The sequence below is a fragment of the Acaromyces ingoldii genome, assembly GCF_003144295.1.
Source record: "Acaromyces ingoldii strain MCA 4198 unplaced genomic scaffold FA10scaffold_4, whole genome shotgun sequence".
Lineage (NCBI taxonomy): Eukaryota > Fungi > Basidiomycota > Exobasidiomycetes > Exobasidiales > Cryptobasidiaceae > Acaromyces > Acaromyces ingoldii.
In genome coordinates, this window is record NW_020290250.1 from 782,449 (window position 1) to 803,635 (window position 21,187).

At 58.1% G+C, this 21,187-nt stretch overlaps 9 protein-coding genes across 9 annotated transcripts; 5 read left to right on the forward strand and 4 right to left on the reverse strand.

Annotated features, from left to right (window-relative positions):
- Window positions 1-91: 91 nt before the first annotated feature.
- Window positions 92-1,654, forward strand: FA10DRAFT_267783 (acyl-CoA dehydrogenase NM domain-like protein). The gene is made up of 3 exons (XM_025522050.1): window positions 92-434; window positions 520-1,434; window positions 1,508-1,654. The coding sequence occupies exons 1-3, from the start codon at window positions 110-112 to the stop codon at window positions 1,519-1,521; spliced, it is 1,254 nt and encodes a 417-aa protein (XP_025376397.1). The 5' UTR covers window positions 92-109; the 3' UTR covers window positions 1,522-1,654.
- Window positions 1,515-2,359, reverse strand: FA10DRAFT_267784 (putative MBF1-multi protein bridging factor mediates GCN4-dependent transcriptional activation). Its single transcript, XM_025522051.1, has 3 exons — window positions 2,253-2,359; window positions 2,011-2,188; window positions 1,515-1,942 (listed from the first exon to the last, which is right to left on the reverse strand). Exons 2-3 carry the CDS (start codon window positions 2,138-2,140, stop codon window positions 1,623-1,625), a joined length of 450 nt encoding a protein of 149 aa, XP_025376398.1. The 5' UTR covers window positions 2,141-2,188; window positions 2,253-2,359; the 3' UTR covers window positions 1,515-1,622.
- Window positions 2,360-2,486: 127 nt separating this feature from the next.
- Window positions 2,487-4,577, forward strand: FA10DRAFT_302568 (hypothetical protein). The gene is made up of 6 exons (XM_025525141.1): window positions 2,487-2,792; window positions 2,854-2,924; window positions 2,985-3,129; window positions 3,194-3,903; window positions 3,970-4,332; window positions 4,401-4,577. Exons 1-6 carry the CDS (start codon window positions 2,530-2,532, stop codon window positions 4,508-4,510), a joined length of 1,662 nt encoding a protein of 553 aa, XP_025376399.1. The 5' UTR covers window positions 2,487-2,529; the 3' UTR covers window positions 4,511-4,577.
- FA10DRAFT_267786 (phosphoglycerate mutase-like protein) lies at window positions 4,517-5,845 on the reverse strand. Its single transcript, XM_025522052.1, has 3 exons — window positions 5,367-5,845; window positions 5,075-5,299; window positions 4,517-5,009 (listed from the first exon to the last, which is right to left on the reverse strand). The coding sequence occupies exons 1-3, from the start codon at window positions 5,789-5,791 to the stop codon at window positions 4,583-4,585; spliced, it is 1,077 nt and encodes a 358-aa protein (XP_025376400.1). The 5' UTR covers window positions 5,792-5,845; the 3' UTR covers window positions 4,517-4,582.
- Window positions 5,846-6,253: 408 nt separating this feature from the next.
- On the forward strand, window positions 6,254-10,012 carry FA10DRAFT_242589 (hypothetical protein). The gene is made up of 2 exons (XM_025519285.1): window positions 6,254-8,522; window positions 8,587-10,012. Exons 1-2 carry the CDS (start codon window positions 6,299-6,301, stop codon window positions 9,897-9,899), a joined length of 3,537 nt encoding a protein of 1,178 aa, XP_025376401.1. The 5' UTR covers window positions 6,254-6,298; the 3' UTR covers window positions 9,900-10,012.
- Window positions 10,013-10,115: 103 nt separating this feature from the next.
- FA10DRAFT_267788 (P-loop containing nucleoside triphosphate hydrolase protein) lies at window positions 10,116-11,925 on the forward strand. The gene has a single exon (XM_025522053.1). It carries the CDS (start codon window positions 10,153-10,155, stop codon window positions 11,872-11,874), a length of 1,722 nt encoding a protein of 573 aa, XP_025376402.1. The 5' UTR covers window positions 10,116-10,152; the 3' UTR covers window positions 11,875-11,925.
- FA10DRAFT_253280 (hypothetical protein) lies at window positions 11,876-15,154 on the reverse strand. The gene is made up of 2 exons (XM_025519684.1): window positions 14,183-15,154; window positions 11,876-14,116 (listed from the first exon to the last, which is right to left on the reverse strand). The coding sequence occupies exons 1-2, from the start codon at window positions 15,132-15,134 to the stop codon at window positions 11,916-11,918; spliced, it is 3,153 nt and encodes a 1,050-aa protein (XP_025376403.1). The 5' UTR covers window positions 15,135-15,154; the 3' UTR covers window positions 11,876-11,915.
- Window positions 15,155-15,412: 258 nt separating this feature from the next.
- Window positions 15,413-16,866, reverse strand: FA10DRAFT_138147 (hypothetical protein). The gene has a single exon (XM_025518018.1). It carries the CDS (start codon window positions 16,509-16,511, stop codon window positions 15,489-15,491), a length of 1,023 nt encoding a protein of 340 aa, XP_025376404.1. The 5' UTR covers window positions 16,512-16,866; the 3' UTR covers window positions 15,413-15,488.
- A 3,608-nt stretch (window positions 16,867-20,474) lies between these two features.
- On the forward strand, window positions 20,475-21,169 carry FA10DRAFT_267791 (hypothetical protein). Its single transcript, XM_025522054.1, has 3 exons — window positions 20,475-20,613; window positions 20,780-20,934; window positions 20,997-21,169. The coding sequence occupies exons 1-2, from the start codon at window positions 20,564-20,566 to the stop codon at window positions 20,910-20,912; spliced, it is 183 nt and encodes a 60-aa protein (XP_025376405.1). The 5' UTR covers window positions 20,475-20,563; the 3' UTR covers window positions 20,913-20,934; window positions 20,997-21,169.
- Window positions 21,170-21,187: the final 18 nt, after the last annotated feature.

Here is a 21,187-nt window from a genome sequence, read left to right on the forward strand (position 1 = left end):
AGCCGCGGAGCCCTGTCCGCCGTGCGCCTAAAAAGTATATCAACTCGCCTGGCCTGGCCTCGCACCCCCGCAATCTATCTTCATCCCAATCCTACTACAACACCCAGACATGAGGCTGGCGCCGTTAAGACCTGCGTTGCTGCGAGCGGCAGTCGCACCCACACGGCAGGTGCGTCCGCATGCCAGGCTCGTGCACACGTTTTACAACGAGTCGTTGGCGGGCTTGACGTCGGACCAGGCCGAGCTGCGCGACGCCGTGTCGTCGTGGGCCCAGTCGCGTGTGGCTCCTCGCGCCCAGGAGATTGACAGCACAAACACGTCGCCCATGGATCTATGGCCGAGCCTGGGAGAGATGGGCCTGCTGGGCATCACTGTCCCGGAGGAGTACGGAGGCTTGGGCAAAGGGTATCTCGAACACACTATCGTCATGGAGGGTGAGTCCTGCCTCTGTATGCGCTCTCTTTCTTTCTCTTTCGCGAACTTGCACTTTGGGCTGACTCTCGTCTTCTGCCACGACAGAGCTCTCGAGGGCATCGGGATCGCTGGCGCTCTCGTACGGCGCACATTCGAACCTGTGCGTTAACCAGATCGCGCGAAACGGCACGGCGGCGCAGAAGCAAAAATACCTTCCCGACCTCATTTCGGGTGTCAAGGTCGGCTCTCTGGCCATGAGCGAGCCAGGCAGTGGGTCCGACGTCGTGAGCATGACGACGACGGCCAAGAAGCAGGGCGACGTCTACGTCCTCAACGGCTCCAAGTTCTGGATCACAAACGGGCCCGTCGCGTCGACGTTTGTCATCTACGCAAAGACGTCACCAGACAAGGGCCCCAAGGGCATCACGGCCTTTATCGTCGAGCGCGACACACCGGGCTTCTCGACATCGCCGAAGCTCGACAAATTTGGCATGCGCGGCTCCGACACCTGCGAGCTCATCTTTGACAACGTCGAGGTGCCTGCCGAGAACGTGCTGGGAAAGGTCGACGGGGGCGCCGCCGTGCTCATGAGCGGCCTTGACCTCGAGCGTCTGGTCCTGTCTGGCGGTCCACTGGGCCTGATGCAGGCTGCATTCGACTTTAGCACAGACTACGCGCACCAGCGCAAGCAGTTTGGCAAGCCCATTGCCACGTTCCAGCTCATGCAGGGAAAGATTGCAGACATGTACACCAAGCTCAACGCGAGCCGGGCCTACGTCTATGCCGTCGCTCGCGCCTGCGACCAAGGCCACGTCTCGCGGCGGGACTGCGCAGGCGCGATCCTCTACAGCTCCGACCGTGCCGTCGAGGTCTGCTCCGAGGCCATGCAGTCCTGCGGCGGCAACGGCTACATCAACGAGTATCCCGTCAACCGACTGCTGAGGGACGCCAGGCTGTACACCGTCGGTGCAGGCACCCAAGAGATCCGAAGGATGCTCATTGGCAGGACATTCAACGAGGGTGCGTTAGAATGTGATGGCAATTTTCGTCTTTCACTCTGCTGACATCCTTCTCCGTGTCACACACACAACAGAGCTGGCTGAGTGAGGCAGTGGAAGTGAACGGTAGCCGCTCCTCTAGGGCTGTATATAGTAATTCTCGTCTAGGTAGTGGAAAACTGCATTACTTTCGGGACCTGTTATTCTTCTCTACTTCTTCTTAGGTCCACCCAGGGGCTGGCCAATCTCCTTTCCTCGAAGCTTGACCCCGAGCGCGCGCTCCATCTTTGAGAGAATCTGCGGGTTCGGCTGGGCCTTTCCGCTCTCGAATTCAGCCACCACCTGGGGCTTCTCGTTGATGCGCGTGCCCAGATCTTTTTGCGTCCACCCCTTGTCCTGGCGAGCCTGGCCGATGGCCTTGCCGACCGTGGGTGCCACCTTGGGCGGCGCCGTGGGTGCGTCCTCTCGGTCGAGCTTGGCGAGGTGGGCGTGGTCCGGCCCGCTGTGGCCCTTGTTCGTGCCCGATGTGACTATAAGATTCCAGCTCACGTCAGCGACCGCCGACCTCTCCCATTATCAATTCAACTGATTGGCTTACCTTTCCGGTCATTCTCCGTGATGGCGCCCACAGCCTTTCCGCGCTCGATGGCGGTAGGACCCTGCTTTCCCGCGCCTCCACCAGGACGGCTCTTGGAGCCAATGACGGTCACTGCATCCCAGTCCGACATGATTGCTGCTTTTGGTAGGCTTTTTTTTTAACCTTTTTCGATGGTGTTCTATGGCGTTATATCAGCTCCAGGCTCTCTCTTCCCTCGCGCGCGCAGGAAGTACAGGGCTCACGTTTGCGTTAAAGGTTGCGAATTCGCGAATGAGGAATGGCTTTTGTGCGACTCGCTTGTGAGCTGGGTGCGTAGAGGTGGCTGGTGGTATGAGGTGGTGGCTAGAAGCAATGGAAGCCGTGGAAGAGTCAGCCGTAGGTGGAGAATGACACGCACGCCGCACACGAGCACGTACAGCCCACGTGGTTATTTTATTTTTTATTTTTTTATTTTCTGTTTCCGACTCCACCTGCAAGTCGTTTGCAATCTTCCGAGAAGCAGCTTGGGAGGCAGTGACGATGGACGAGGCGGAGCTGCAACGAGCTTTAGAGGGCCAGGACGAGGCGGCGCTTGAGGAGATGGCAAGGCGTCTGGCTCGGTCCGAAGTGGACAGAGGGAGATTTAGGGCGCTGATGGGGCGGGGACCGGAGCTGGCGCTCTCAGCCTCTGCAAGATGGGAGGAGGCCGTCTCGAAGGCAGAGGGGATGCGAACAGCGGCACTTGTCGCGCGGATCTTGAGGAACGGGATTGTGGGGGATACAGAGGCTCAAAAGTGCTGCTTGTGAGAGTCTTGGTGCTGTCAATCCAAGTGCAATAAGCTCAAATCGAATGCATGCCCACAGTTGTGTCGCAGCGTCAGCTGTTGCAACGCTCTGGAAAACTACGACATTTACCTTCGAAGACAACGATGATGGTGTGTAAAGATAGATTATTGAGCAGTACCTGTCTCACTGATGACCGTCATGCGTCCCAGCGCGGCTACTATCGCGCACGCTCGTGCAGCTTCTGTCAAATCTCGTGACGCAAAACGACGAGCTGCAAGGGAGATTGTGGAGCGATGCGTTGGGGATAGGCAGGATCAAAGAGGGCACCACAAGGGACGGAGTAGACCTGGTCATGTGAGTGGAAAGAGCAGCGGCGGCTATCATACGAGGACTAAAGTGATGCTTACGAGAGTTGCAGTCGCTTGTTGCAATCACCAGACCAAGGCACCTCGGCCGCGTCGCAGGTCCTCGTCCTCAATACCACTGTCGACAGCGGGGCTCGTAGTGAAATTCTAGTGCAGAAGTCTGCTGGTGCCACGCTTATGCGCTGTCTTCTGGATCTTGCCCAATCCCACGTTGAAGAGGACGAAGACGAGGAAGAGGGTGCCGAAGAGCAAGTCTTACACGATAACGACTCCGGTCTCGCCGTTCCACTAGAAGACTCGTTCACGAAAAAGAGAAGGACACGAATGGAGAATCTCGGAGTCCTCTTTGCCATCTTCGACAATATAATGGACAGAGGTCTCTTCGACAAGGCCTACAGTAGCTTGGCGCCAATCAACGAAGAACATTCCCTCGTCTCTGCCTCGCAGCTGACATTGCTGAAGCTCCTCGATGCGAAGCTTCAACAAAAGCATGCCTCGGTGGGTAAAGATGATGCCCAGTCTCTCCTCGATGCATTCACCAAACTGGCGACTTGGGCGCAAAGTTCGATGCAAGACGTGATCAACGCCGGACCAGACGAAGCCAAGCCCGACGCTCGCCTTGTCGAGGTGCACGTCGGCCTCGTCCTTCTTTGCCAGTGCCTCATCCAGCTCAGCATGTCAATCGTGTCCTCTTCAGCTCCGAGTCCCGCCCAGTCGATCCTCAGTCTCATGCGGACGCAAATCTTTGTCGGCACTTTGATATGTTAGTTTTCTGCTACCGTCTTTCCTGACGATCTTTCTGGTGACTAACGATTGGAATGGGTAACAGCGCTCCTCCATACAACGATGGAGTTCTCGCCTGCTATCTCGCCTTTCAAGTCGACGGCGGCGACGCCTGTCTCGCAACCTCCGCAGGGACATGCTCTTTCGCAAACGGGCGCTGCTACCTTAGCAGCAGGAGCAGCAGGCGTATCGAAGAGCAACGATGGCAGCAGACCGGGGATGGACAACCTGAAGCGTGATCTCGTCAGTCTTTTGGGCACGCTCTCGTTCTATCGATCGCTTCCCACTCCCACGGAGAAAGAGAAGGAGAGTGAGAGTGAGAGCGTCCGCATCGTGCAGGACACAACGAGGGAAAAGGGTGGCCTCTTCGATGTCATGAACCTCACCCAGCTCGATGAGCGAAACCCTTGTGAGTCCTTGGTTTACTCCCATTCCTCTAACGAGAAAGGTGCTAATTGCGACGGGCAAACGGATCAGATATTCGGGAGAGGGCCATCTTTGCGCTTCGCAACCTCTTGCGAAACAATGAAGAATCGCAGAATCTCGTCGCACGGCTCAGACCGGTGGAAGCAAACGGCACTTCCTAGCAAGAAAGAGACACTACCCCATGTATTCTAATAAAGTACTCTAAATGCAGCCATCCGGGAAGGGCGTAAGACTCATGTCGCTCGATTGGCCAGCTCGTCTGCGTTGACTCTGGCCCCTTCTTGATCCTCTTCGTCGTCCTCGGGCAGGTGCCTCACATCGGCCCAGCGCTCAACGAGAAAAGGTGCGTCGCACGCAGCGCCGCAGTCCCTTGAATCTCTCCTCCCTCGCGGCGGGTTGCCAGCCGCAGCGCCCTTGCCGCTTGATGAGGTAGAGGCGCCGAGGGTCCACCAGAATTTTGCGCCAGGCGCATGCTCTGCAAAGCTCGGTGGTGGCGGGCGTGTCGGCAGGACACCATTGCTGATCAACTGGGAGCTGGAAGATTCAGGCACTTCGAGGGAGTCGAGATCGAGCTGCAGCTCGGTGATGCTGCAGTTCCAGACACGCGTGCGAGAAATGCCAGCACCCAGCTTGGCGAGACCGGTGTCCAGCAGGACATTTCTGTGGGTTGGCAGAACAAGATTCAGCAATCCTCACGAGGGCATTCTCAAGGTCGATCGACCCACCCTACGAGAGCGCCAATGGCAGCACCGTGACCAACGAGGAGCACCGTCCGGCTGCACCCGCCATGGTCCAATGATCGGTCGAGCGAACGACGGACCAGGGGCATTCCACTGCTTCCGCTTGCTCCAAAGTCTGCCTGACGAGTGTGCACGAGCTTTTCGGCGCCCCGAAAGGGTGCAGGTCCACTGAGAATATCTGTCCAGAGCGAGGCTAGCCGGAGCATAAAGCTGGCCGAGAGAAGGTAAGCTTTCACCTTGATCAGATCAACTAAGGCAGGATCAGTGAGGGACGCACTCGTTTGACTTTTCAATGCCATCGATGGAATCTCGCTTGGGCTTGGACCGGTCATACGTCCGTCCTTCGAGGCTGCCGAAGCCCCTCTCCTTGAAGCGGTCATCGAACCAGACGGGGAGACGCGCCTGCTTTGGGTGAGCCTCGACAATGGCCCTCGCCGTGTCGGCAGCTCGTCGGAGCGGGCTGCTGTACACTTCGTCGATGTCGACGGTGCTAAGGGCCTTGCCAACCTGGGCAGCCTGTCTTCTCCCCCGCGCGTTGAGGTCCGTGTCAAGCTGGCCCTGGATGATGCCAGCGACATTGCTGTCCGTCTCGCCATGTCGGACGATGAGGAACCGCACCCGCTCGTTTCTCAGCGAAGACGACGCCGACGAAGACGCGACAGACGCCAAAGAGACGCCGCTTAGCGGTCTCCGGTCCTCCATCCTCTTACGCGGACCTTGGCTGATTGAAGGTGTTGCTATGCTAATGCTTCACGACAGGAGGAAGAAGCACTCTCTAATTTTTCCAAGTCTTTTTATTTTTGGTTTCTGCTTCTTCCTGCGGGTGCAGATGCAGAATGACGCGCCAAGTCGAGAGATTTACCAGAGTGCGGACACGAGCGAGCGCGCGTGTGGTAGCCGCAATTGGACTGCGAGCGCTTCGAAGCCATCTTGAAGCCTGAATTGAGTGCGCTGTGGCTAAGAGAGGCAAGGAAGCTGGCGGCTTAGAGGCTCTCGATTAGACATGGCAGAGACTGATGTTGTCATCATAGCAAATGTCGAAGCAAGTTGGGTACCTTTAAGGAAACACGTGGTGGCCCTTCCCGCGGATGTAAGGTTTTACTTAGTGGAGATGCCGACCGGGGGTGCCTTCGGGCTAGGGTTTATTTTCGCCTGCAGTCGATTTGGCTTCTGACATGGCGACGACCACCAACACATGAAAATTGCTGCATGAGCGAAACAAGGCACAGCGGCGAGCACCACGTCGAGTTTGCTGGGCCAGAGGAGGAGGCCAAGCAGCGCACGCCTGCGTCGTCGGACGCCGCCGAGAAGGAAAAGATCGAGGACAAAGACAGCGGCATCAGAGAGGAAGCGAAAAAGAAGGATGGCAAGGCTGAGAAGGATGGCGATGAGAGCAAGTGGAAAAGATGGCTGTCAAGCCATCTTGAGGTGCCGGCGCAGGTGGCGTGGGTGTGGCCCACAATCCGCGACTGGTCCAAGGTCAAGCCGTGGATCAGGTCGAGCATCGTCGCCTGGGTCTGCCTCGTCCTGTTCATCATCCACCCAGTCGAGGTAATGATGGGAAATGCGAGCTTCCTGATCCTCGTCGGTATCTTCATCCAACCGGCCGAGCTGGCCCTGGTCGCCGTCCTCGAGCGCGAGTTCTTCACGATGTTACTCCTCTCCGTGAGCTGGGCATATGCATGCATCGGTATCAAGCTCGCCCATGTCTCCCGCACAAAGTACAAGTTGCCGATGAGCGAGGTGTCTTTGGCGCGAGTCTTTGCGGGTGACTACATAGAGACATCCCCGACGGCCATCTGTGGTGCTTTTCTTGCCGTCGGCGCTGCAGCAGCGTTGTACCTCAAGGTCAAGTTCGGCCCTTCGCCCTTCATCTTTGCCACCATTCTCGCCTGCATCATGATCGACATCACGCTCATTTACGCGCCCTTGTTTCCCTACCCGATGTATTCGCTCGGCCAAACTGTGATCGTGCCTCTGGCAATCAAGTCGGGCCTAAACATCGTCGGATCCCTCCTCATTTTTCCAAAGTCCGTCAACTCCGAATTCGTCGAGCGATTGACCAAGGTCCTCGGGCCCCTCGGCGCTGCGAGCACCGAGCGAAAAGCTCTCTTTCAGCGATCACCGCTTGACGCCGACTTCAACTTCGACCTCGTCAAGGACAAGGTCTCTGGGGCTGAATCTGGGCTGCTGCCCCTCACTTCATCTGCTCGGCTCCTGACGAGGGAGCTTTCCTTCGGCCTGTGCAGCGGCGTCGAGTTGAAGGAATTGGAGAGGCTCACTAGGCTGCTCTTGACGCCTGTCGATGGTGTCGCTTTCTATCTGAGCATGATCAAGTCCGACATTCAGCGCACGAGATTCCCCATCGATCCAACTACTTTCTCTCGCTTTACCACTCCTGCTCATACGCCCGCGCCTAGCCGTCCAGGCACTCCACCAATTTCCACACCTGCTGGAGAGGAGCCTGAACCTCGGGTCATGGAGGAGGGCAAGAAGGTAGACTCGGCCATGACGACGGCGCACCAGCATGAGAGCACGTCGCATGTGCATCGGCTGTCGGAGCGGTTGCGTCCCGCGAGCCTGTTTCGATCCGACTCACCCTCGCCTTCGCCGACACCTTCCCTTCGCCACGGGCGCACGCCATGGCATTGGCCGGGTGGTCATCATCATAATAGTCATCACAGTCGCCATGTTCAGAATGAGGATAGCAACGGTGGTCCGCTGGCGCCCGTCGGCATATGGGAGTCGCTTCGATATGCCGCTGTCGAGATCGAATTGCACAAACCGAGCAACGATCGGTATATTGAATTGTGTATGAGCAACATTGGCGCAGCAAGCGGCGACCTCCAGCAAGCGCAGGCCGAGGCAATCATCCATATCGAATCTTGGCTGCATACGCTCAACCACCAACGCTTTCAAAAGCTCCGCGACTGGTTTCTGAAGCTGGGGGACAGCAGGTCAAACTTCGTCAACGACCCAAGCCAGCCGACCAAGTCAACATCATACCATGTCGAAGAGCTGCGAAGGCGCATCGCTGAATTTGACGCGCGCAAGTCGGCGGTCATTGAGCCCTTCCGGGCTAGCGTCAGCGACAGTGACGAGGTCACAGAAAAGGTGCCACACCGGTACCTCTATCAGGCATACACGCTCCTCTTCTTTGAGAAGGAATACAGCCTTCGTCTCATCAAAATACTGGAATACCTTGCATCTATCGAAGAGAATAATCGGTACTGGCGCTTCTGGTTGCCAGCTTGGCCCAAGTTGCTCAGCATTGACACATGGAGGAACATCGGGGAGGCTTCCACGTCTCATGACGACCACGAGGACGAAGATCCGACCGCCATCCCCGGCATGGCATCGAGCCTGGGAAAGACGCGGGCAAGGAACCCAGATGCGATGCCAAGCGAATCAGTATGGCAGGAAATTGGCATTCGTGAGTTGCTAGACTGGGCTTCTTTGGACAAAGGGTGCATGTGCTGATGACGAATTGGGACCAGGCCTCTCGGACTTTCTCCATCAGCTCTACCGCGGACACTCGCTCTTCTGCATCAAGGCTGGCGCAGTTACAATTCTTACGGCGCTTCCTTCGATGGTCAGCTCGTCGGCGGGGTGGGCGTACAACAACAAGGCCATCTGGGTTGTCATTATGGCACAGCTCTGCACGGCTCGCCACAGAGGCGAGGTGGCCTTCGGTCTTATCTCGCGCTTGATGGCAACATTTGTTGGCGCCATCTTCGGTCTCTTGATCTGGTACATTGCGTCTGGAAGTGGGGTGGCCAACCCCTTTGCTCTGGCCGTCGTGGGCGCCTTTGGCTTCTCTTTCCTCATGCTCGGTCGCATCTACTACCCAGGACCTCCCATTACGACGATCATCACCTGTGTCACGACATCGCTCATTGTGGGCTACTCCTGGAAGGATGCCACCAATCCTTCTCCGGGAAGCCCGGGCATTGGCTGGTCAGTGGCTTGGCGCAGATTTGTCGAGGTCCTCATCGGTACCACGGCTGCATACATTATGGCCATCCTGCCTCCTAGCAGCACCTTGCGCAAATACGTCCGCATCAGCCATGCGACAATCGTGGCCCAGACCACCAGACTTTATTGCCACTTCATCACTATTGCTGCTGCACCCGCGTCATCGACCGATGTCATGACCTCGGCAGAAGCGACTAAGCAGCTCCTTGCACTACGGCAGAAGATGAGGCGCCTCGCCGTGCTCAAAGTCAACGTCGTTTATGAGTGGTCACTCCGTGGCAAATGGCCGGCATCGCGCTACGACGATCTTGCTCGAATTGAGATGGAGCTGTCAAGGCTGCTATCCCACGCCGTCACCATTGTCGACCACCTGGGTCCGGTCTATTCGAGGGCCCTTCTGCGCAGGATCCGCTTTTTGGACCCTCTCTTCCTGGCGGATTGCATTGCCGTGCTAACGATGAGCACAACGGCACTCCGCTCCGCCACACCGCTACCGCAGATTGTGCCGGTGTTGCTGGACAGATTCATTTCTGTCGGCCACAGCTTCGAGGTCCTCCGTTGTCGGTCTACTCGTGCCCGAGTCGAGGATCTGCACAATGAAGAACGCGACCGAGAGGAATTGGAACTGCCCCGACACGTTACATTTGAGACGCTCGCTAGCGAAAAGTACCAGACATTTGCCGTGGGTGTCAGTGTCGCTTTTGGAATCGTGCTCAGGCTCGACAGGCTGTGCATGGCGGTAAAGGCCCTCGTCGGCGAGGACTACCCCGTGCCGGCGGACTTCGAGCTGTTGATGCCTCCGAGTCTGCATCGGCATTTGAGCGGAGCCGCTTAGGCCTCAGTACCTTCTGCATATCATCCTTGCACCCATATCTCATTGCTCCTTCTGTCACATATCGAAAGTTGCCTGCAACACAATTGTACTTGTATCCAATGCTTCACCGTCACCATGATACAACAGCCACACGTGCGAACTCCCGAATTCCGAAATTGGAAACTTTTTTTGGAAGTTACGGTTGAGGACAGGTTTTTTTTTCCTTGGCTCGCGTTTGTGAGGATTCGCATCTAGATACCGATCAAGGCTAGGCATGGACATCTTCAAGTCCCTCACAACGGGCCTTGGGTCCGGCTTCGACCGGAAGCGGTTTGGTGCGGACATGGATCTCTTTTCACCGAGAGGCAAAGATCGACCAGGGAGCTCAAGTGCATCGGCCATGTCGGACGGGAAGAAACGAAAGAGGGGCGTTGGAGGGAGCACCGAGGAGCGCTTGCCGGAGGAGCTTGACTTCTTTGGAGACCAGAAAGGGAAGGCAGGGGCAGTCGTGGAACAGGATGAGGATGAGGGAGGGACGGGTGATGAAGGAGTAGAGGAGAGCGGAGATGGGGAGGGCGAGGTAATCATCACAAAGGCCAATGTGGCTTCGTACCTCCGCCACCACAAAATCAAGCAGACTGGCACCGACGTGCCGATGCCCCTCGTGGGCAGCGCTTGGCAGAATCTCAAGGAGCGGTGGCGCGTGGAGGACTATCTGATCGACAACCTCGTCCGCTTCGGGTGGAGGCACCCGACAGCGGTCCAGCGCGGCGCGATGCCCGTCATGCTCGATAATCGCGATGCGCTGGTTGGCGCTCCCACGGGCTCGGGCAAGACGCTCACCTATCTGCTCCCGCTCCTACATCACCTCGGCGCTCCTGCAAAGAAGGAAGGGTACCGTGCCGTTGTTGTGTGCCCAACCAATGAGCTGGCCACACAGATCCACGAGCAGCTGAGGAGGCTGGGAGATGGACGCAAATGGAAAATCAACGTCCTGACCAAGCCGACGCAGGCGGAAAAGAACCAGAAGCAAGAGGCCAGCAAGAAAAAGTACGACGTGCTCATCACAACTCCCCTGCGGCTCGTTCATGCCATCGAAGAGGAAGAGGTGGACCTTTCGGCGGTGCGCTACCTGGTGCTGGACGAGGCGGACCGACTCCTGGACGAGGGTTTCCTCCAACAGACCGACTCCATCCTGGCGGCCTGCACACATCCTCAGCTGCGCAAGGCCCTGACGAGTGCGACGCTCCCGTCTGGTATAGAGGAGCTTGCAAAGACATTCATGGTCGACGAATGCCGGATTCTGGTAGGGAAAAAGGACGGCGCCGTCGAGACAGTCGACCAAGAGCTCATGTACGTGGCGTCGGAGGAAGGAAAGCTGCTGGGCCTGCGCTCCCTGGTGCAGAGGGGCGAGCTCAAGCCGCCGGTCCTCATCTTTGTTCAGTCGATCCAGCGCGCACAGGAGCTCTTCAAGGAGCTCGTCTATGATGGCGTGCACGTCGACGTCATTCATGGCGATCGGCCTCGGTCACAGCGCGAGGCCGTCGTGTCTGCCTTTAAAAAGGGCCAGATCTGGGTCCTCATTTGCACAGAGGTTCTGGCACGCGGCATCGATTTCAAGGGCGTCAATCTGGTGATCAACTACGACTTTCCTCAGAGCGTTCAGAGCTACATTCACCGGATCGGACGCACAGGCCGAGCGGGCCGGAAGGGAAAAGCGGTGACATTCTTTGCGAGAGAAGATGCAACCCACCTAAAGGCCGTGGTCAATGTCATGAGGCAGAGCGGGTGCGAGGTACCTGAGTGGATGGTGAAGCTGCCAAATGCGAGCAAGAAGGAGAAGAAGAGGCTCAAGAAGGCTGCGCCAAAGAGAGAAGCCGTCAAGGTGGCGGCCGGGAGCGTACCAAGGAAGAACGACAAGGCCAAACGGAAGGCAATCGTCGAAGCCAGCAGCAAAAGGCGCAAGACTGAGGACGAGCAAGAAGATTCAAAGTAGGAATGTGTGAATTGCATGTAAAAGTACAGAATCAAATTGCATCATCGAGCTACTTCCACACCGACGCTGAGGACCTGCTTGACGATGCCCAAGGCCCACTTGAGCCTCGCGACGGACACCTTGTCTGCACCCAACCTGTCGCGTGCCATCTTGGGTGCCTTTCCTGCGACATTCTGTTGCACAAACAGGGCCAAGCCGCGCGTGAGGACCGTGTTCGTCGCCAGGCCGCGGACGAAGAGGGACTCGAGTGCGGCACGTTGGTCTGGCGTGCCCTTGACTTCTGCTTCCTCGTCTCTTGCCCTTGCATCTGCCAGGCGCGATAGAGATAGCGTCAGCGCCGGAGAAGTCGACTGAACGGAAAGGAGCAGGTGGATGAAGAGGAGCTGGAGGAAAGTCGTCGACTTTGGCTTGAGGGCTGTGAAGTCGATTGGCTTGAGGACGTAGAGGCTGATGGAGCCCTTTGCAAACCACCAGGCGTAGGCTCGCGCAACATTCTCCACCTTTGTCGAGCTCTGCTCTTGCCCATCATGATCGAATCCGTCTCCTTCCTCGTCGTCATCGACCGAGAAGCTCTTGCCGCCGCACTCCTTCTGGCCCAAACTCCTCAAGAAGTCCCACAGGCAGTACTGCATCGTGAATTTGGCGCCTCCATCGTCGATGGCGAGTTGCTGTCCCACGAGGGCGTAGTAGGGGTTGAAGCTCTTCTCTGCACCGATGCAGTGTAGCAGCACACGGATAGTCTCTCTCCGTTGCGTCTCGTTGAGCCGCAGTGCGAGAAGCCGTCTGCTGGCGTCGAGATAGTCCTGGCTCTGCAGCAAGACGAGAAAGATGCTTCTTCGCGCGTCCGTGTTCATGCCCTGTCGCTTTGCCAGGGCCAGCAACCTCTCCATCTCTTCATCTTGCTCTCCTTCTGATTGCTGTCGTGCTTGCTTCTTGCTTCGGTCGATGTTGGACCCGAGTCCACTCTCCTCGTCGCGTGCGTGCCCCGCCCAAGCGGCCCCGACTAGCCACCACCTGCCCTTCTTCTCGGCGTCACGCAGGTCATCTAGTGTGACCCTCAGGGGCTCCTGCGTCCTGACTGCGTGCTTTTTTGACAGCGACGATAGATACTTCTTCATTCGCGCCAGGCTCTGGACGCTCGCGTCATTTGCTGTGGCCTTCGTCCGATTGTTCTTTAGATCCTGTAGCGCTTCAATCATGAAGCGCGCGCGAGAAGAGGTTGAACTGGCATTTGTGGTACGTTGCTGGGCCAGGTGAATGATGGAACGGAGCGAGGATGGATCGTCGTGGCGTAGCTGAGGCCCGCATACACGCATGAGCTTGAGCAGCATCTCTACGTCGACTTCCAGCATCGTCCCCTCTGGTGCAGTCTCGCCTCTTGTTACGCCGAGAATGTGGCGTACGATGTCGTACACCAGAGGGCATGCGACGACGGAAAGGTTGTACAGGTGGCCGAGCAAGACGAGAAGATTGATGCACTCCTTTCCTTCATCGAGAATGGAATCACTCTTGATACCACGGACCTTCTCGACATGCCCGAGCCACTTTTCGACGAGTGTCTGAACAAACGAAGCGCCGAATTCAAGGCCGACTACGCGGTGCAACGAAGCGGTAAGGGCGGCGTAGAGAATGACAAACGTGTCGATGAGGTTCGCACTCGACGCCACCGTCTCGATGATGAGGTCTGTGAGACAAGTTGTGACTTCCGCACGGCTGCTCTGTCGGTATACACCTTCGATCTCTCCAAGGATCGTGTCGATGTTGCCGTCGCCTAGCCTGTTGAGGAGACCCTTGAGCTGCCGTCTAAGCTTTTGCTGTTCCAGCGAAGGTACGTTGGAGCTGGCAGCATTTGCCTTGCGAAGGGCTGGAGGGATGTATCTTGTCGAAGCTGTCTGCTCTTTGGCAACGTCTCCACTGTGGACATCGTGATCATGCTCTTCTCGAGACTCAGCGAGGCCCTGCTCCTCCTCGCCTTTGTCATCTGCCGAGATATCTTCTTCTTCGTCGCCGTCGCCGGACAGTGATTCGTCGTCCGATTCTTGATCTCCTTCAAGATCATCTTCCTCGTCGCTACTTCCTTCCTCGCTCTCCTCTACAAAATCCTCACTGTCCGTATCTGCATCCTCCTCATCCTCTGAGAGGTCTTCCTCCTCATCAGACTCGCCGTTATCGTCCTCCTCATCGTCTCCCTCGCTTCCCGAATACATGCCCGGATAGAATCGATCGAGCTCGTCGAGAAAGCCTACGCATCATGTCCGCATCAGCGCCGCACTCTTGCTACTAGCCTAGTGCTCCAGCTGATACTCACCTCCCAGTCCGTCATCGTCCTCAGCGGCTTCATCGTCGTCTTCTTCTCCTGCAACGTTTCCCTTCTTGACAGACTTTTTGCTTTTGCCTCTCATGCCCAGCTTCGCCTCGAGCCATGCAATCTCGTCCTCCTCGTTCTTCTCCGCGGTCGTCAGCATCCTCCTCCTGGCCTTCTTCTTTCCGTCTTTTCCGCCAGTGGCCCCCACCTCTTCGGCGGCGCTGCCACTGCTGCCTTGCCCAGCCCGCGCTAGCATGCGCTCGAGCGGTGTCATCTCGCCTTGCCCGACGTGTTTTCGCTGTCGCCCACTGTCCTCCTCTTCTTTGGTGGCACTCTTGTCCTCCGCGAGCTCGACATCGTCTGCAAACTGCACACTCTTTCTACTTTTCTTTTCCTCTTTCCTCTCCATTCCATCTGGCTCAAGGTGAGCCTTTCTTTTCCCCTTGGCGTCTCGATTCGCCTTCTCGATCTCCTTCTTCTCCTGCGCCTGCCGCTCCTCTTTCTCCTTTCTCTTCGTCTCTTCTCTTTCCCTCCTCATTCTAGCGCCCTCCATCCCAGCCAGGGCGCTCCGTCCCTTTCCAATCACCTTCAACTGCGAGCCTCTGCCCCCATTGGCAGCCTCGCGCCCTTCTATATGCGACGACGACAACGACTTTCCACTACCACCGGCAGCGCCGCCAAAGTGCTGCCGCCGCGCCTCCTTCTTGCCCTCCCGCTGCGCCCTCCTGGCATCCTTTCTCGAGCCCGACCCAGTCCGCGCCGTCTGAGGCCTGCCTGCTCCTCCGCCGCGCCCACCACGGCCACCGCGGCCGCTTCGAGAAGCATTGACGGGACGGCCAGTGCCCCCAGAAGGGCGGGGCGAACCGAGCCCGAGCTCCTCGCGAAGCACGGCAGGGAGCGTCGTCGTCGACGCCGACTTCTTGTCCTGCAGGCTCTTCCCTGTGCGTCCGTTCATCCTCTCATCCGTGCCTTTGTTGTTTGTTGCGAATAGGAAGGAAGAACACGCCTGATCAAGAAGGGCTTTTCAAGAGACCAAAAAAAAATAAAAATGGAAACGAAAAAGGAGTCCGAATTCCGAAAGAAATTTGTCACCCACAACGATGAAGGGGTAAATGATGCATGCCGACGGGAGATCCATCGAGATATGAATGAGTGAAGAGGGCTTATGGTACAAGAGATGCGTTGTCAATGCGGGCTTCTTCATGTGAAAGGTGAAAGGAAAAGGAAAAGAATGTAGGTTTACCAGCGTCTTGTCAAGGTACCCGAGAGCGACCAAGAGGTAGTAAAGAAAAGGTGGCTGAGAGGGGGTTCACTTTGAGACATTCTGCCGGATACCGCTAAGAAAGGCCTTCATCGTGCTCTTCTTTTTCGGTGCAGGCGGAGACGACGAGGTCCTCGGAAAGGTGGTGGAGGTGGGTGTGGAGGCCGAGGCGACCGGTGGCAAAGGCTGGAAGGGCGAATTGGTCGCCGATGGTCGCGCAGTAGAGAGGGGCCCGCTGCTGTAGTTGCTGCTGCTGCTGCTGCTTCCACAGGCTGATGTTGAGGCTGTAGAAGAGGTTGCAAGGCTCGTGCTCGACTGCTGCCGGGAGTCCATCTGCTCGACAGGCCGCTGTTGCGTTCCACGAGCGGCAGCATTCAGCGGCATCGTCAGGTCTGTAAACGAACGCGCAGCTTTCCCTGACGTCGAATTGGGCTTGCCTGCGCTCGTGACGTGCTGCTCTTCGGAGCTCTGTGACTCGGCTGTCGGTGGCCTTCGTGAATGCTTTATGCGCCGATCAGAGATCGTGCTGCCGTCCTTGGTCGCATGCGTAGCGGGCGACACAGCGGTGTGATGCACTCGGGAGCCCCAAACTCGCGGTTCAAGATTGGACCCTTGTGCGAAGGTAGAATCACGCGAGAAAGTCCCCAGGTCAGTGGGCAGGGAGGGACTGTGCTTGTGCACAGGCGCCGGTGCCCCCGCCGTCGTTGCCGAGGTCGACGTGCTCGTGCTGCTCTCTCCAAAATAGGCAGACGCAGGCGACACTGGAGTCGAGGGGGAGTAGTATGGGCTAGTCCCCACGCTGGTGGGTGCCTGGACAGAGTGGTCGGATCGGTTGAAGCGCGAATTGGAGTCGCTGAGGCCGCGCGAAAGCAGACTTCTAGCGCTGCTCGGTTCGTCCCAAATCAATTCGTCTGTTGTGCCGCGGGACTTGAGTGCGCTGTTGCTGGGCTTCTTCACGAGATGCGTCAGGCCGTATTCTTCCACCACATTGTGAGGGCCTTCCAAGGGTGGCGCTCTCGTCGGTGGAGTATCGTCTGTCTCGTCGCAGGATGAGCTACTGAATGCACGCATCGACACGAGTTGCTTACTCACCGGCAGAAAATATCTCGCGCAGGGTCATCTGCGGCACCTTGTTCCGGGCGCGAGCACCAGAGGTGCTGCTGGTTGCATGGGCTGCATCGCCACCTTCGATGCTTCTGGCTCTCGCTCGAGGATTCACAGACTTTGACGGCTGGAGATGCACCGCAGAAGGGCCATTTGCAGTCGACTCAGAGAGCGACCGTGGGTACGTGGGAGGATTCGACGAAGGCATCGGCGGGCGATCCTCGTCTTCTTGCACGCTGCGCAGAGGTATGCCCCTGCTGCCGAGCGAAGCAATGCTGGCTTGCTTTCGCAGGGGGCTCATCGTGACGGAATGCCCGCTCGATGATACCGAAGAAGCGGTGCCCCTCTCTAGCGCCAGCGCCTCGCCGTAAGCGGCTAGCATCTGCGTCAGGCTGACCTGAGTTCCGTCTTCGTTGTGCATCTTGCCGTCCGCCGCGTATTGGTCGGCGCTCCGCAGGATGGCCTGGGCATGGTCTGAGGCTGTGTGGGAGACCAGAGAAGAGGACGAAGCCTTGCTGGCCATGCTGCCGGCTCGCGAAGTCCTGGTGGGCAAGGAGGTCTGCTGGCTTTGACTCCGGGCAGTAGGTGACCGCGTGTGCGTCGAGATTGATCCCATCGACCGAGGCTTGTGAAGCGTCTGATGCGGAAAGGCACCATCATCGCCAACGCCGCCTTCAATGCTCGGTCCGGAAGAGATCGCCGTCTCTTGCGACAAGAAGGGGAGTGAGTCTGTGGTGACTCGAGGGCTTGTGACTCTAGAGCTGGAACGCTGCGCAATCTGGCGCACGCCCCCATCTGGTGTTCTCCTCGTCGACGTGAATCTGCCTGCTTCCACATCGCCACTGATCGGCGTACCGAGAAACTCCTGTGCATCCTCGAATGCGCCGTCCTCTGCACCATCCGAGCTCTGCGACCGCGAAGGCACACCTTCGGTGCGTGTCGGAGGGTCCGTTGCGACTCGGAGCATCTCCTGTCCGGCGCCTGATGTGGTTCGAGACCTTTGACGGGCAGATCCTCTAGAGTCATCTGAGTCCAAATCTCTGCGCATCTGCGGTGGCGAGGCAACAACGTGTTGAGAGAGAGGAGGCGACGGTCTTGAGGATCGGCTCGGCGAAGCAGTTGATGCAACTTCAGCAGCAGCCGCTCTCGTGGAAGGAGAGCCAAACGCCCGTTCGGGCGGGAGCGGCGGCGGCGGTGTCGACGAGGAGGAGTCCAAGAGCGAAGCAGAGTCGGCCTGAGCGCTACGGCTGCTGCTGCCGCCGCCGTTGCGTCTCGAAAAGGCGCCCGTTTCTGAAGCCAACGATGCTTCGCTGGGACGACTGCGCAGCAGCCGGCTCGATTCGGGGGTCGTCTTGGGCGTCGATGACGGCAGCTCGACCGTCGACGGATTGTGCGAAGAGACGCCGCCCGTAGCCTTGCGCACAATGTTGGAAAAGCTCCTCTTGGAACCGAGGATGTTGTGGCGGAGAGGACTCGGCGGCGTCGTCATGTTGACGTTGTAGCCCAGGGGATCTGCTTCTGTGGGGGGTCCTGCACTGCCGGCGCCGGCGTCGGCGTCCACCTCTGTTCGCAGGCTGGACGATGACGAGCCTCCCAGAGCGGCTCGCAGCGAGGCCGTTGGATGTGTTGCTCGCTCGAAAATCGAAGGCAGCGAAGGTCTTCTCTTGTTATGGGGTGCGAGAAAGTGAAGCGCGGTGGCATTGGCTCCTTCTTCGGGGCTTGGCATCTGCGCAAAGGAGGGAGCCTGACCTTGTCGCCTTGTCGCTTCCAGCGGTGGCGTGGGCAGCGGTGGCGGCGGCGTGGGCGGAGAGGTCGTCGCTGCTGCGCTCTTGAGGTTGGGGTTGGAGCTGACCTTGGCCAGCGCATGATTCTTCCGTGCCAAGAGCGACGCCTTTACGCCTGCCGCGGCTAGGGAGAGGTGGTCGAAAGACCGCTGGCTGCGCACGGCCTGAGACTCCTTTCGGCCATTGGACGACGCCCCATCGAGCCCCAGCGTCGGCGGCGTTGCGGCGCCCGCAAAAGACGACGGCCCTGCTGATGGTCCAGCGAGGACGTCGGCAAGCCCATTGGGGCCATAGGCTGCCTGCCAAGACCTGAGCAGAGAGGCGCAGGCAGCGTGGCCGTTGTCGGCTGCGAGCATCTCTGGCGTGACGCCGTTCCTGTCCTGTTCGGCAGGCCGGGCACCTCTGTCGAGGAGAAGTCGAATGACGCCGAGGTGGCCCTCGGCGGCGGCAAAATGGAGCGAGGTGGAGCCCTCGGCGCCCATGCCTGGCTGGCTGGACGATCCCCTCTGCGATCTTTCGCGAACAGCATTGACGTCGGCGCCGTACGAGAGCAGGAATCGGACGACTGTCTCGTTGCCCCCGGCACTGGCCGCATGTAGGGGTAAGAGGCCGTTGAGAAGGCTTGACACTGGCTGGCCATTCTCCAGGGCATACTTGACCAGGCCGATGTTGCCCGTCGCTGCAGCGCTATGTAGGCCTAGATTGGGGACGGATTGCTGGCCATCTAGTGCGCTGATCGTCTCTTCGCCTTGCCCGCTTCCTAATCCTCCCACTGGCCCTACGCCCGACAACGAGGCCGAAGTCGAGGGCTTGCTAGTCGCGCTGCGCAGCATTGTCGGTGCTCTCGTTTGGGGGCGCCCGAGGCAGAGCCCTGAATGTCACTAGAAAAGGACGTGGTCTGAGAACAGAGATCAGAGACCAGGCCGCAAGGCTGATAGTCAACCCGTGGGAGCGAGGGAAGTCGGAGCGTCTCGACCTTTGCCTTCCTTGCTCCCGACGGGAAGAACGCGCGACTCCGAACGCTCTCTAGCTCCGTCTCTCTCTCTCTCTGTGTGTGTCTTGTCCGTTGTCCTTGCACCTAGTTGTGAGCGAATGGCAGAGGGGGAGGATGAGGTGATGTTCAAGAGAGGGGTAAGGCTGGCTTCGAGCAGATTGCCGAGCCGTCGTCCATGGCTTTGCGATAAGTCGCAGCAGTTCCGCCCCTTGCTCTCTTGGCCAGTATGCTCCCGCCTTGCTCGGCAGCAGGGATGGTGGCGGCGTCGTGCCCTCGACAATGCCTGGATATCAAGAGGGGAGCGGAAGAGGTGGTGTGATTCTGTGGCGAGGCCGAGACATGGAGCTGAGATCACCTCGCGATAGAGCCAACCCAGCAGACCGAAGGCGTCGGTGTCTGTGCCCGCAGATTTCATGTGTAAGGTTAAGCCTAGCTTGGGAAATGCACCGACGGGATACCTCGTGGCGGGCTGATTCATTGTGTTTCATGCACGACACGGTCCCTGCCAGTAGTATTAGCTACTACTACGTACTACTACTGTTTCTACGACCACTCTCCCATCGTGGGGCGCTTCTCCCTTCTCCGCCCGGCTAATTAGCACTGCTGGCCGGACGGCCTGCCCACGCGGCGGCGAGCGGCGAGAATCGCAGCAGCCTCGGTCAGTCTCCATTTTTGCACAGCATGTCGTACCCTCCTATATAGCCTGGTCCATGCCACCCTTGCAGCCCACGTGTCCGGCCAGGAAATGGCGTCGTGTCTCGAGGCCGTGGACGGGATCATTTGATCAGAAGAGGAAAAGAGAACCGATTAAAACATAGAGTCGTTTGATGCCCCTTTGTCAACGACCCATCCTGATGAAAGGTTAAGGCCGATAGGTTGATTAACATATCTATGCTCGTCACTAAGTCGCTAAGTCACGGTTCATAGCCCTCTTCTATCTATGAATGACCCCCCCCCTTCCACATAGACAGTGCCATAGTGCGCGCGAGTTAGACTAAGTTGACGAACCGGGGGCCACTATTTGAATAAGTCGAACAAAAAAAAAAGAAAGGGCGCGCTCAGTGAGCAAGCGGGGCTGGCTAGGGCTGTCCATGCCCTCTCTCCTATAAGAAAGACACTTAGTGCCCGCCCCCAGGCCTATAGGACTACCACCACTTAGCAAACCCGTCCCCCACAAACGGATTCGCCTCTGAGTCAAGTCGACAGACTACTACCACACATCCACACTTCGCACTACCAACATGCCTCCCAAGAAGTCGTCTGCTGCTGCCGCTGGTGGCAAGAAGAAGAGGTGAGTCCATTTAGAAGCACCACGGCCGCCTTCTTGGTCGCCATCAAGAATAAGGACTTTTCCAGTCTCCACCTTGGCCCGCGAACCCAAGACGCGCCGCGCACGACCCATCCATCCACTGACGCGTTTTGACGCTCACCGCTGACGCTTGCTCTCTCTTTGGCAGCTCGCCCTACAACGTCTTCATGAAGGAAGAGCTCGCCAAGCTCAAGTCGGACCCCCGCCCTCACAAGGAGAAGTTCAAGGCCGTCGCCGCTCTCTGGGCCAAGTCGCCCAAGAACCCTAAGAACGCCAAGTAAACGCGCTCGACCTTCACGCGGCGTGAGTCCACTCCCGGTCCAATCAGCCCATTCTTTTCGTCTGGATGCTGACTCGTCCACCAGCCTGCTCATCGTCGCATCGTGATACCATCCGTCCATCGATCCTACCAGTCAGCGCGGACTTCCTTCACCCCCTTTCTTTTCCGCTCCTCGACCAATGTACCATGTCGATGCCTTCCGCAAATGAGGGAGGCCTGTACCACCACTACCACCCCCTATGCTTCCCGGCTCTCATGTCCTCTTCTTCCCTGTCT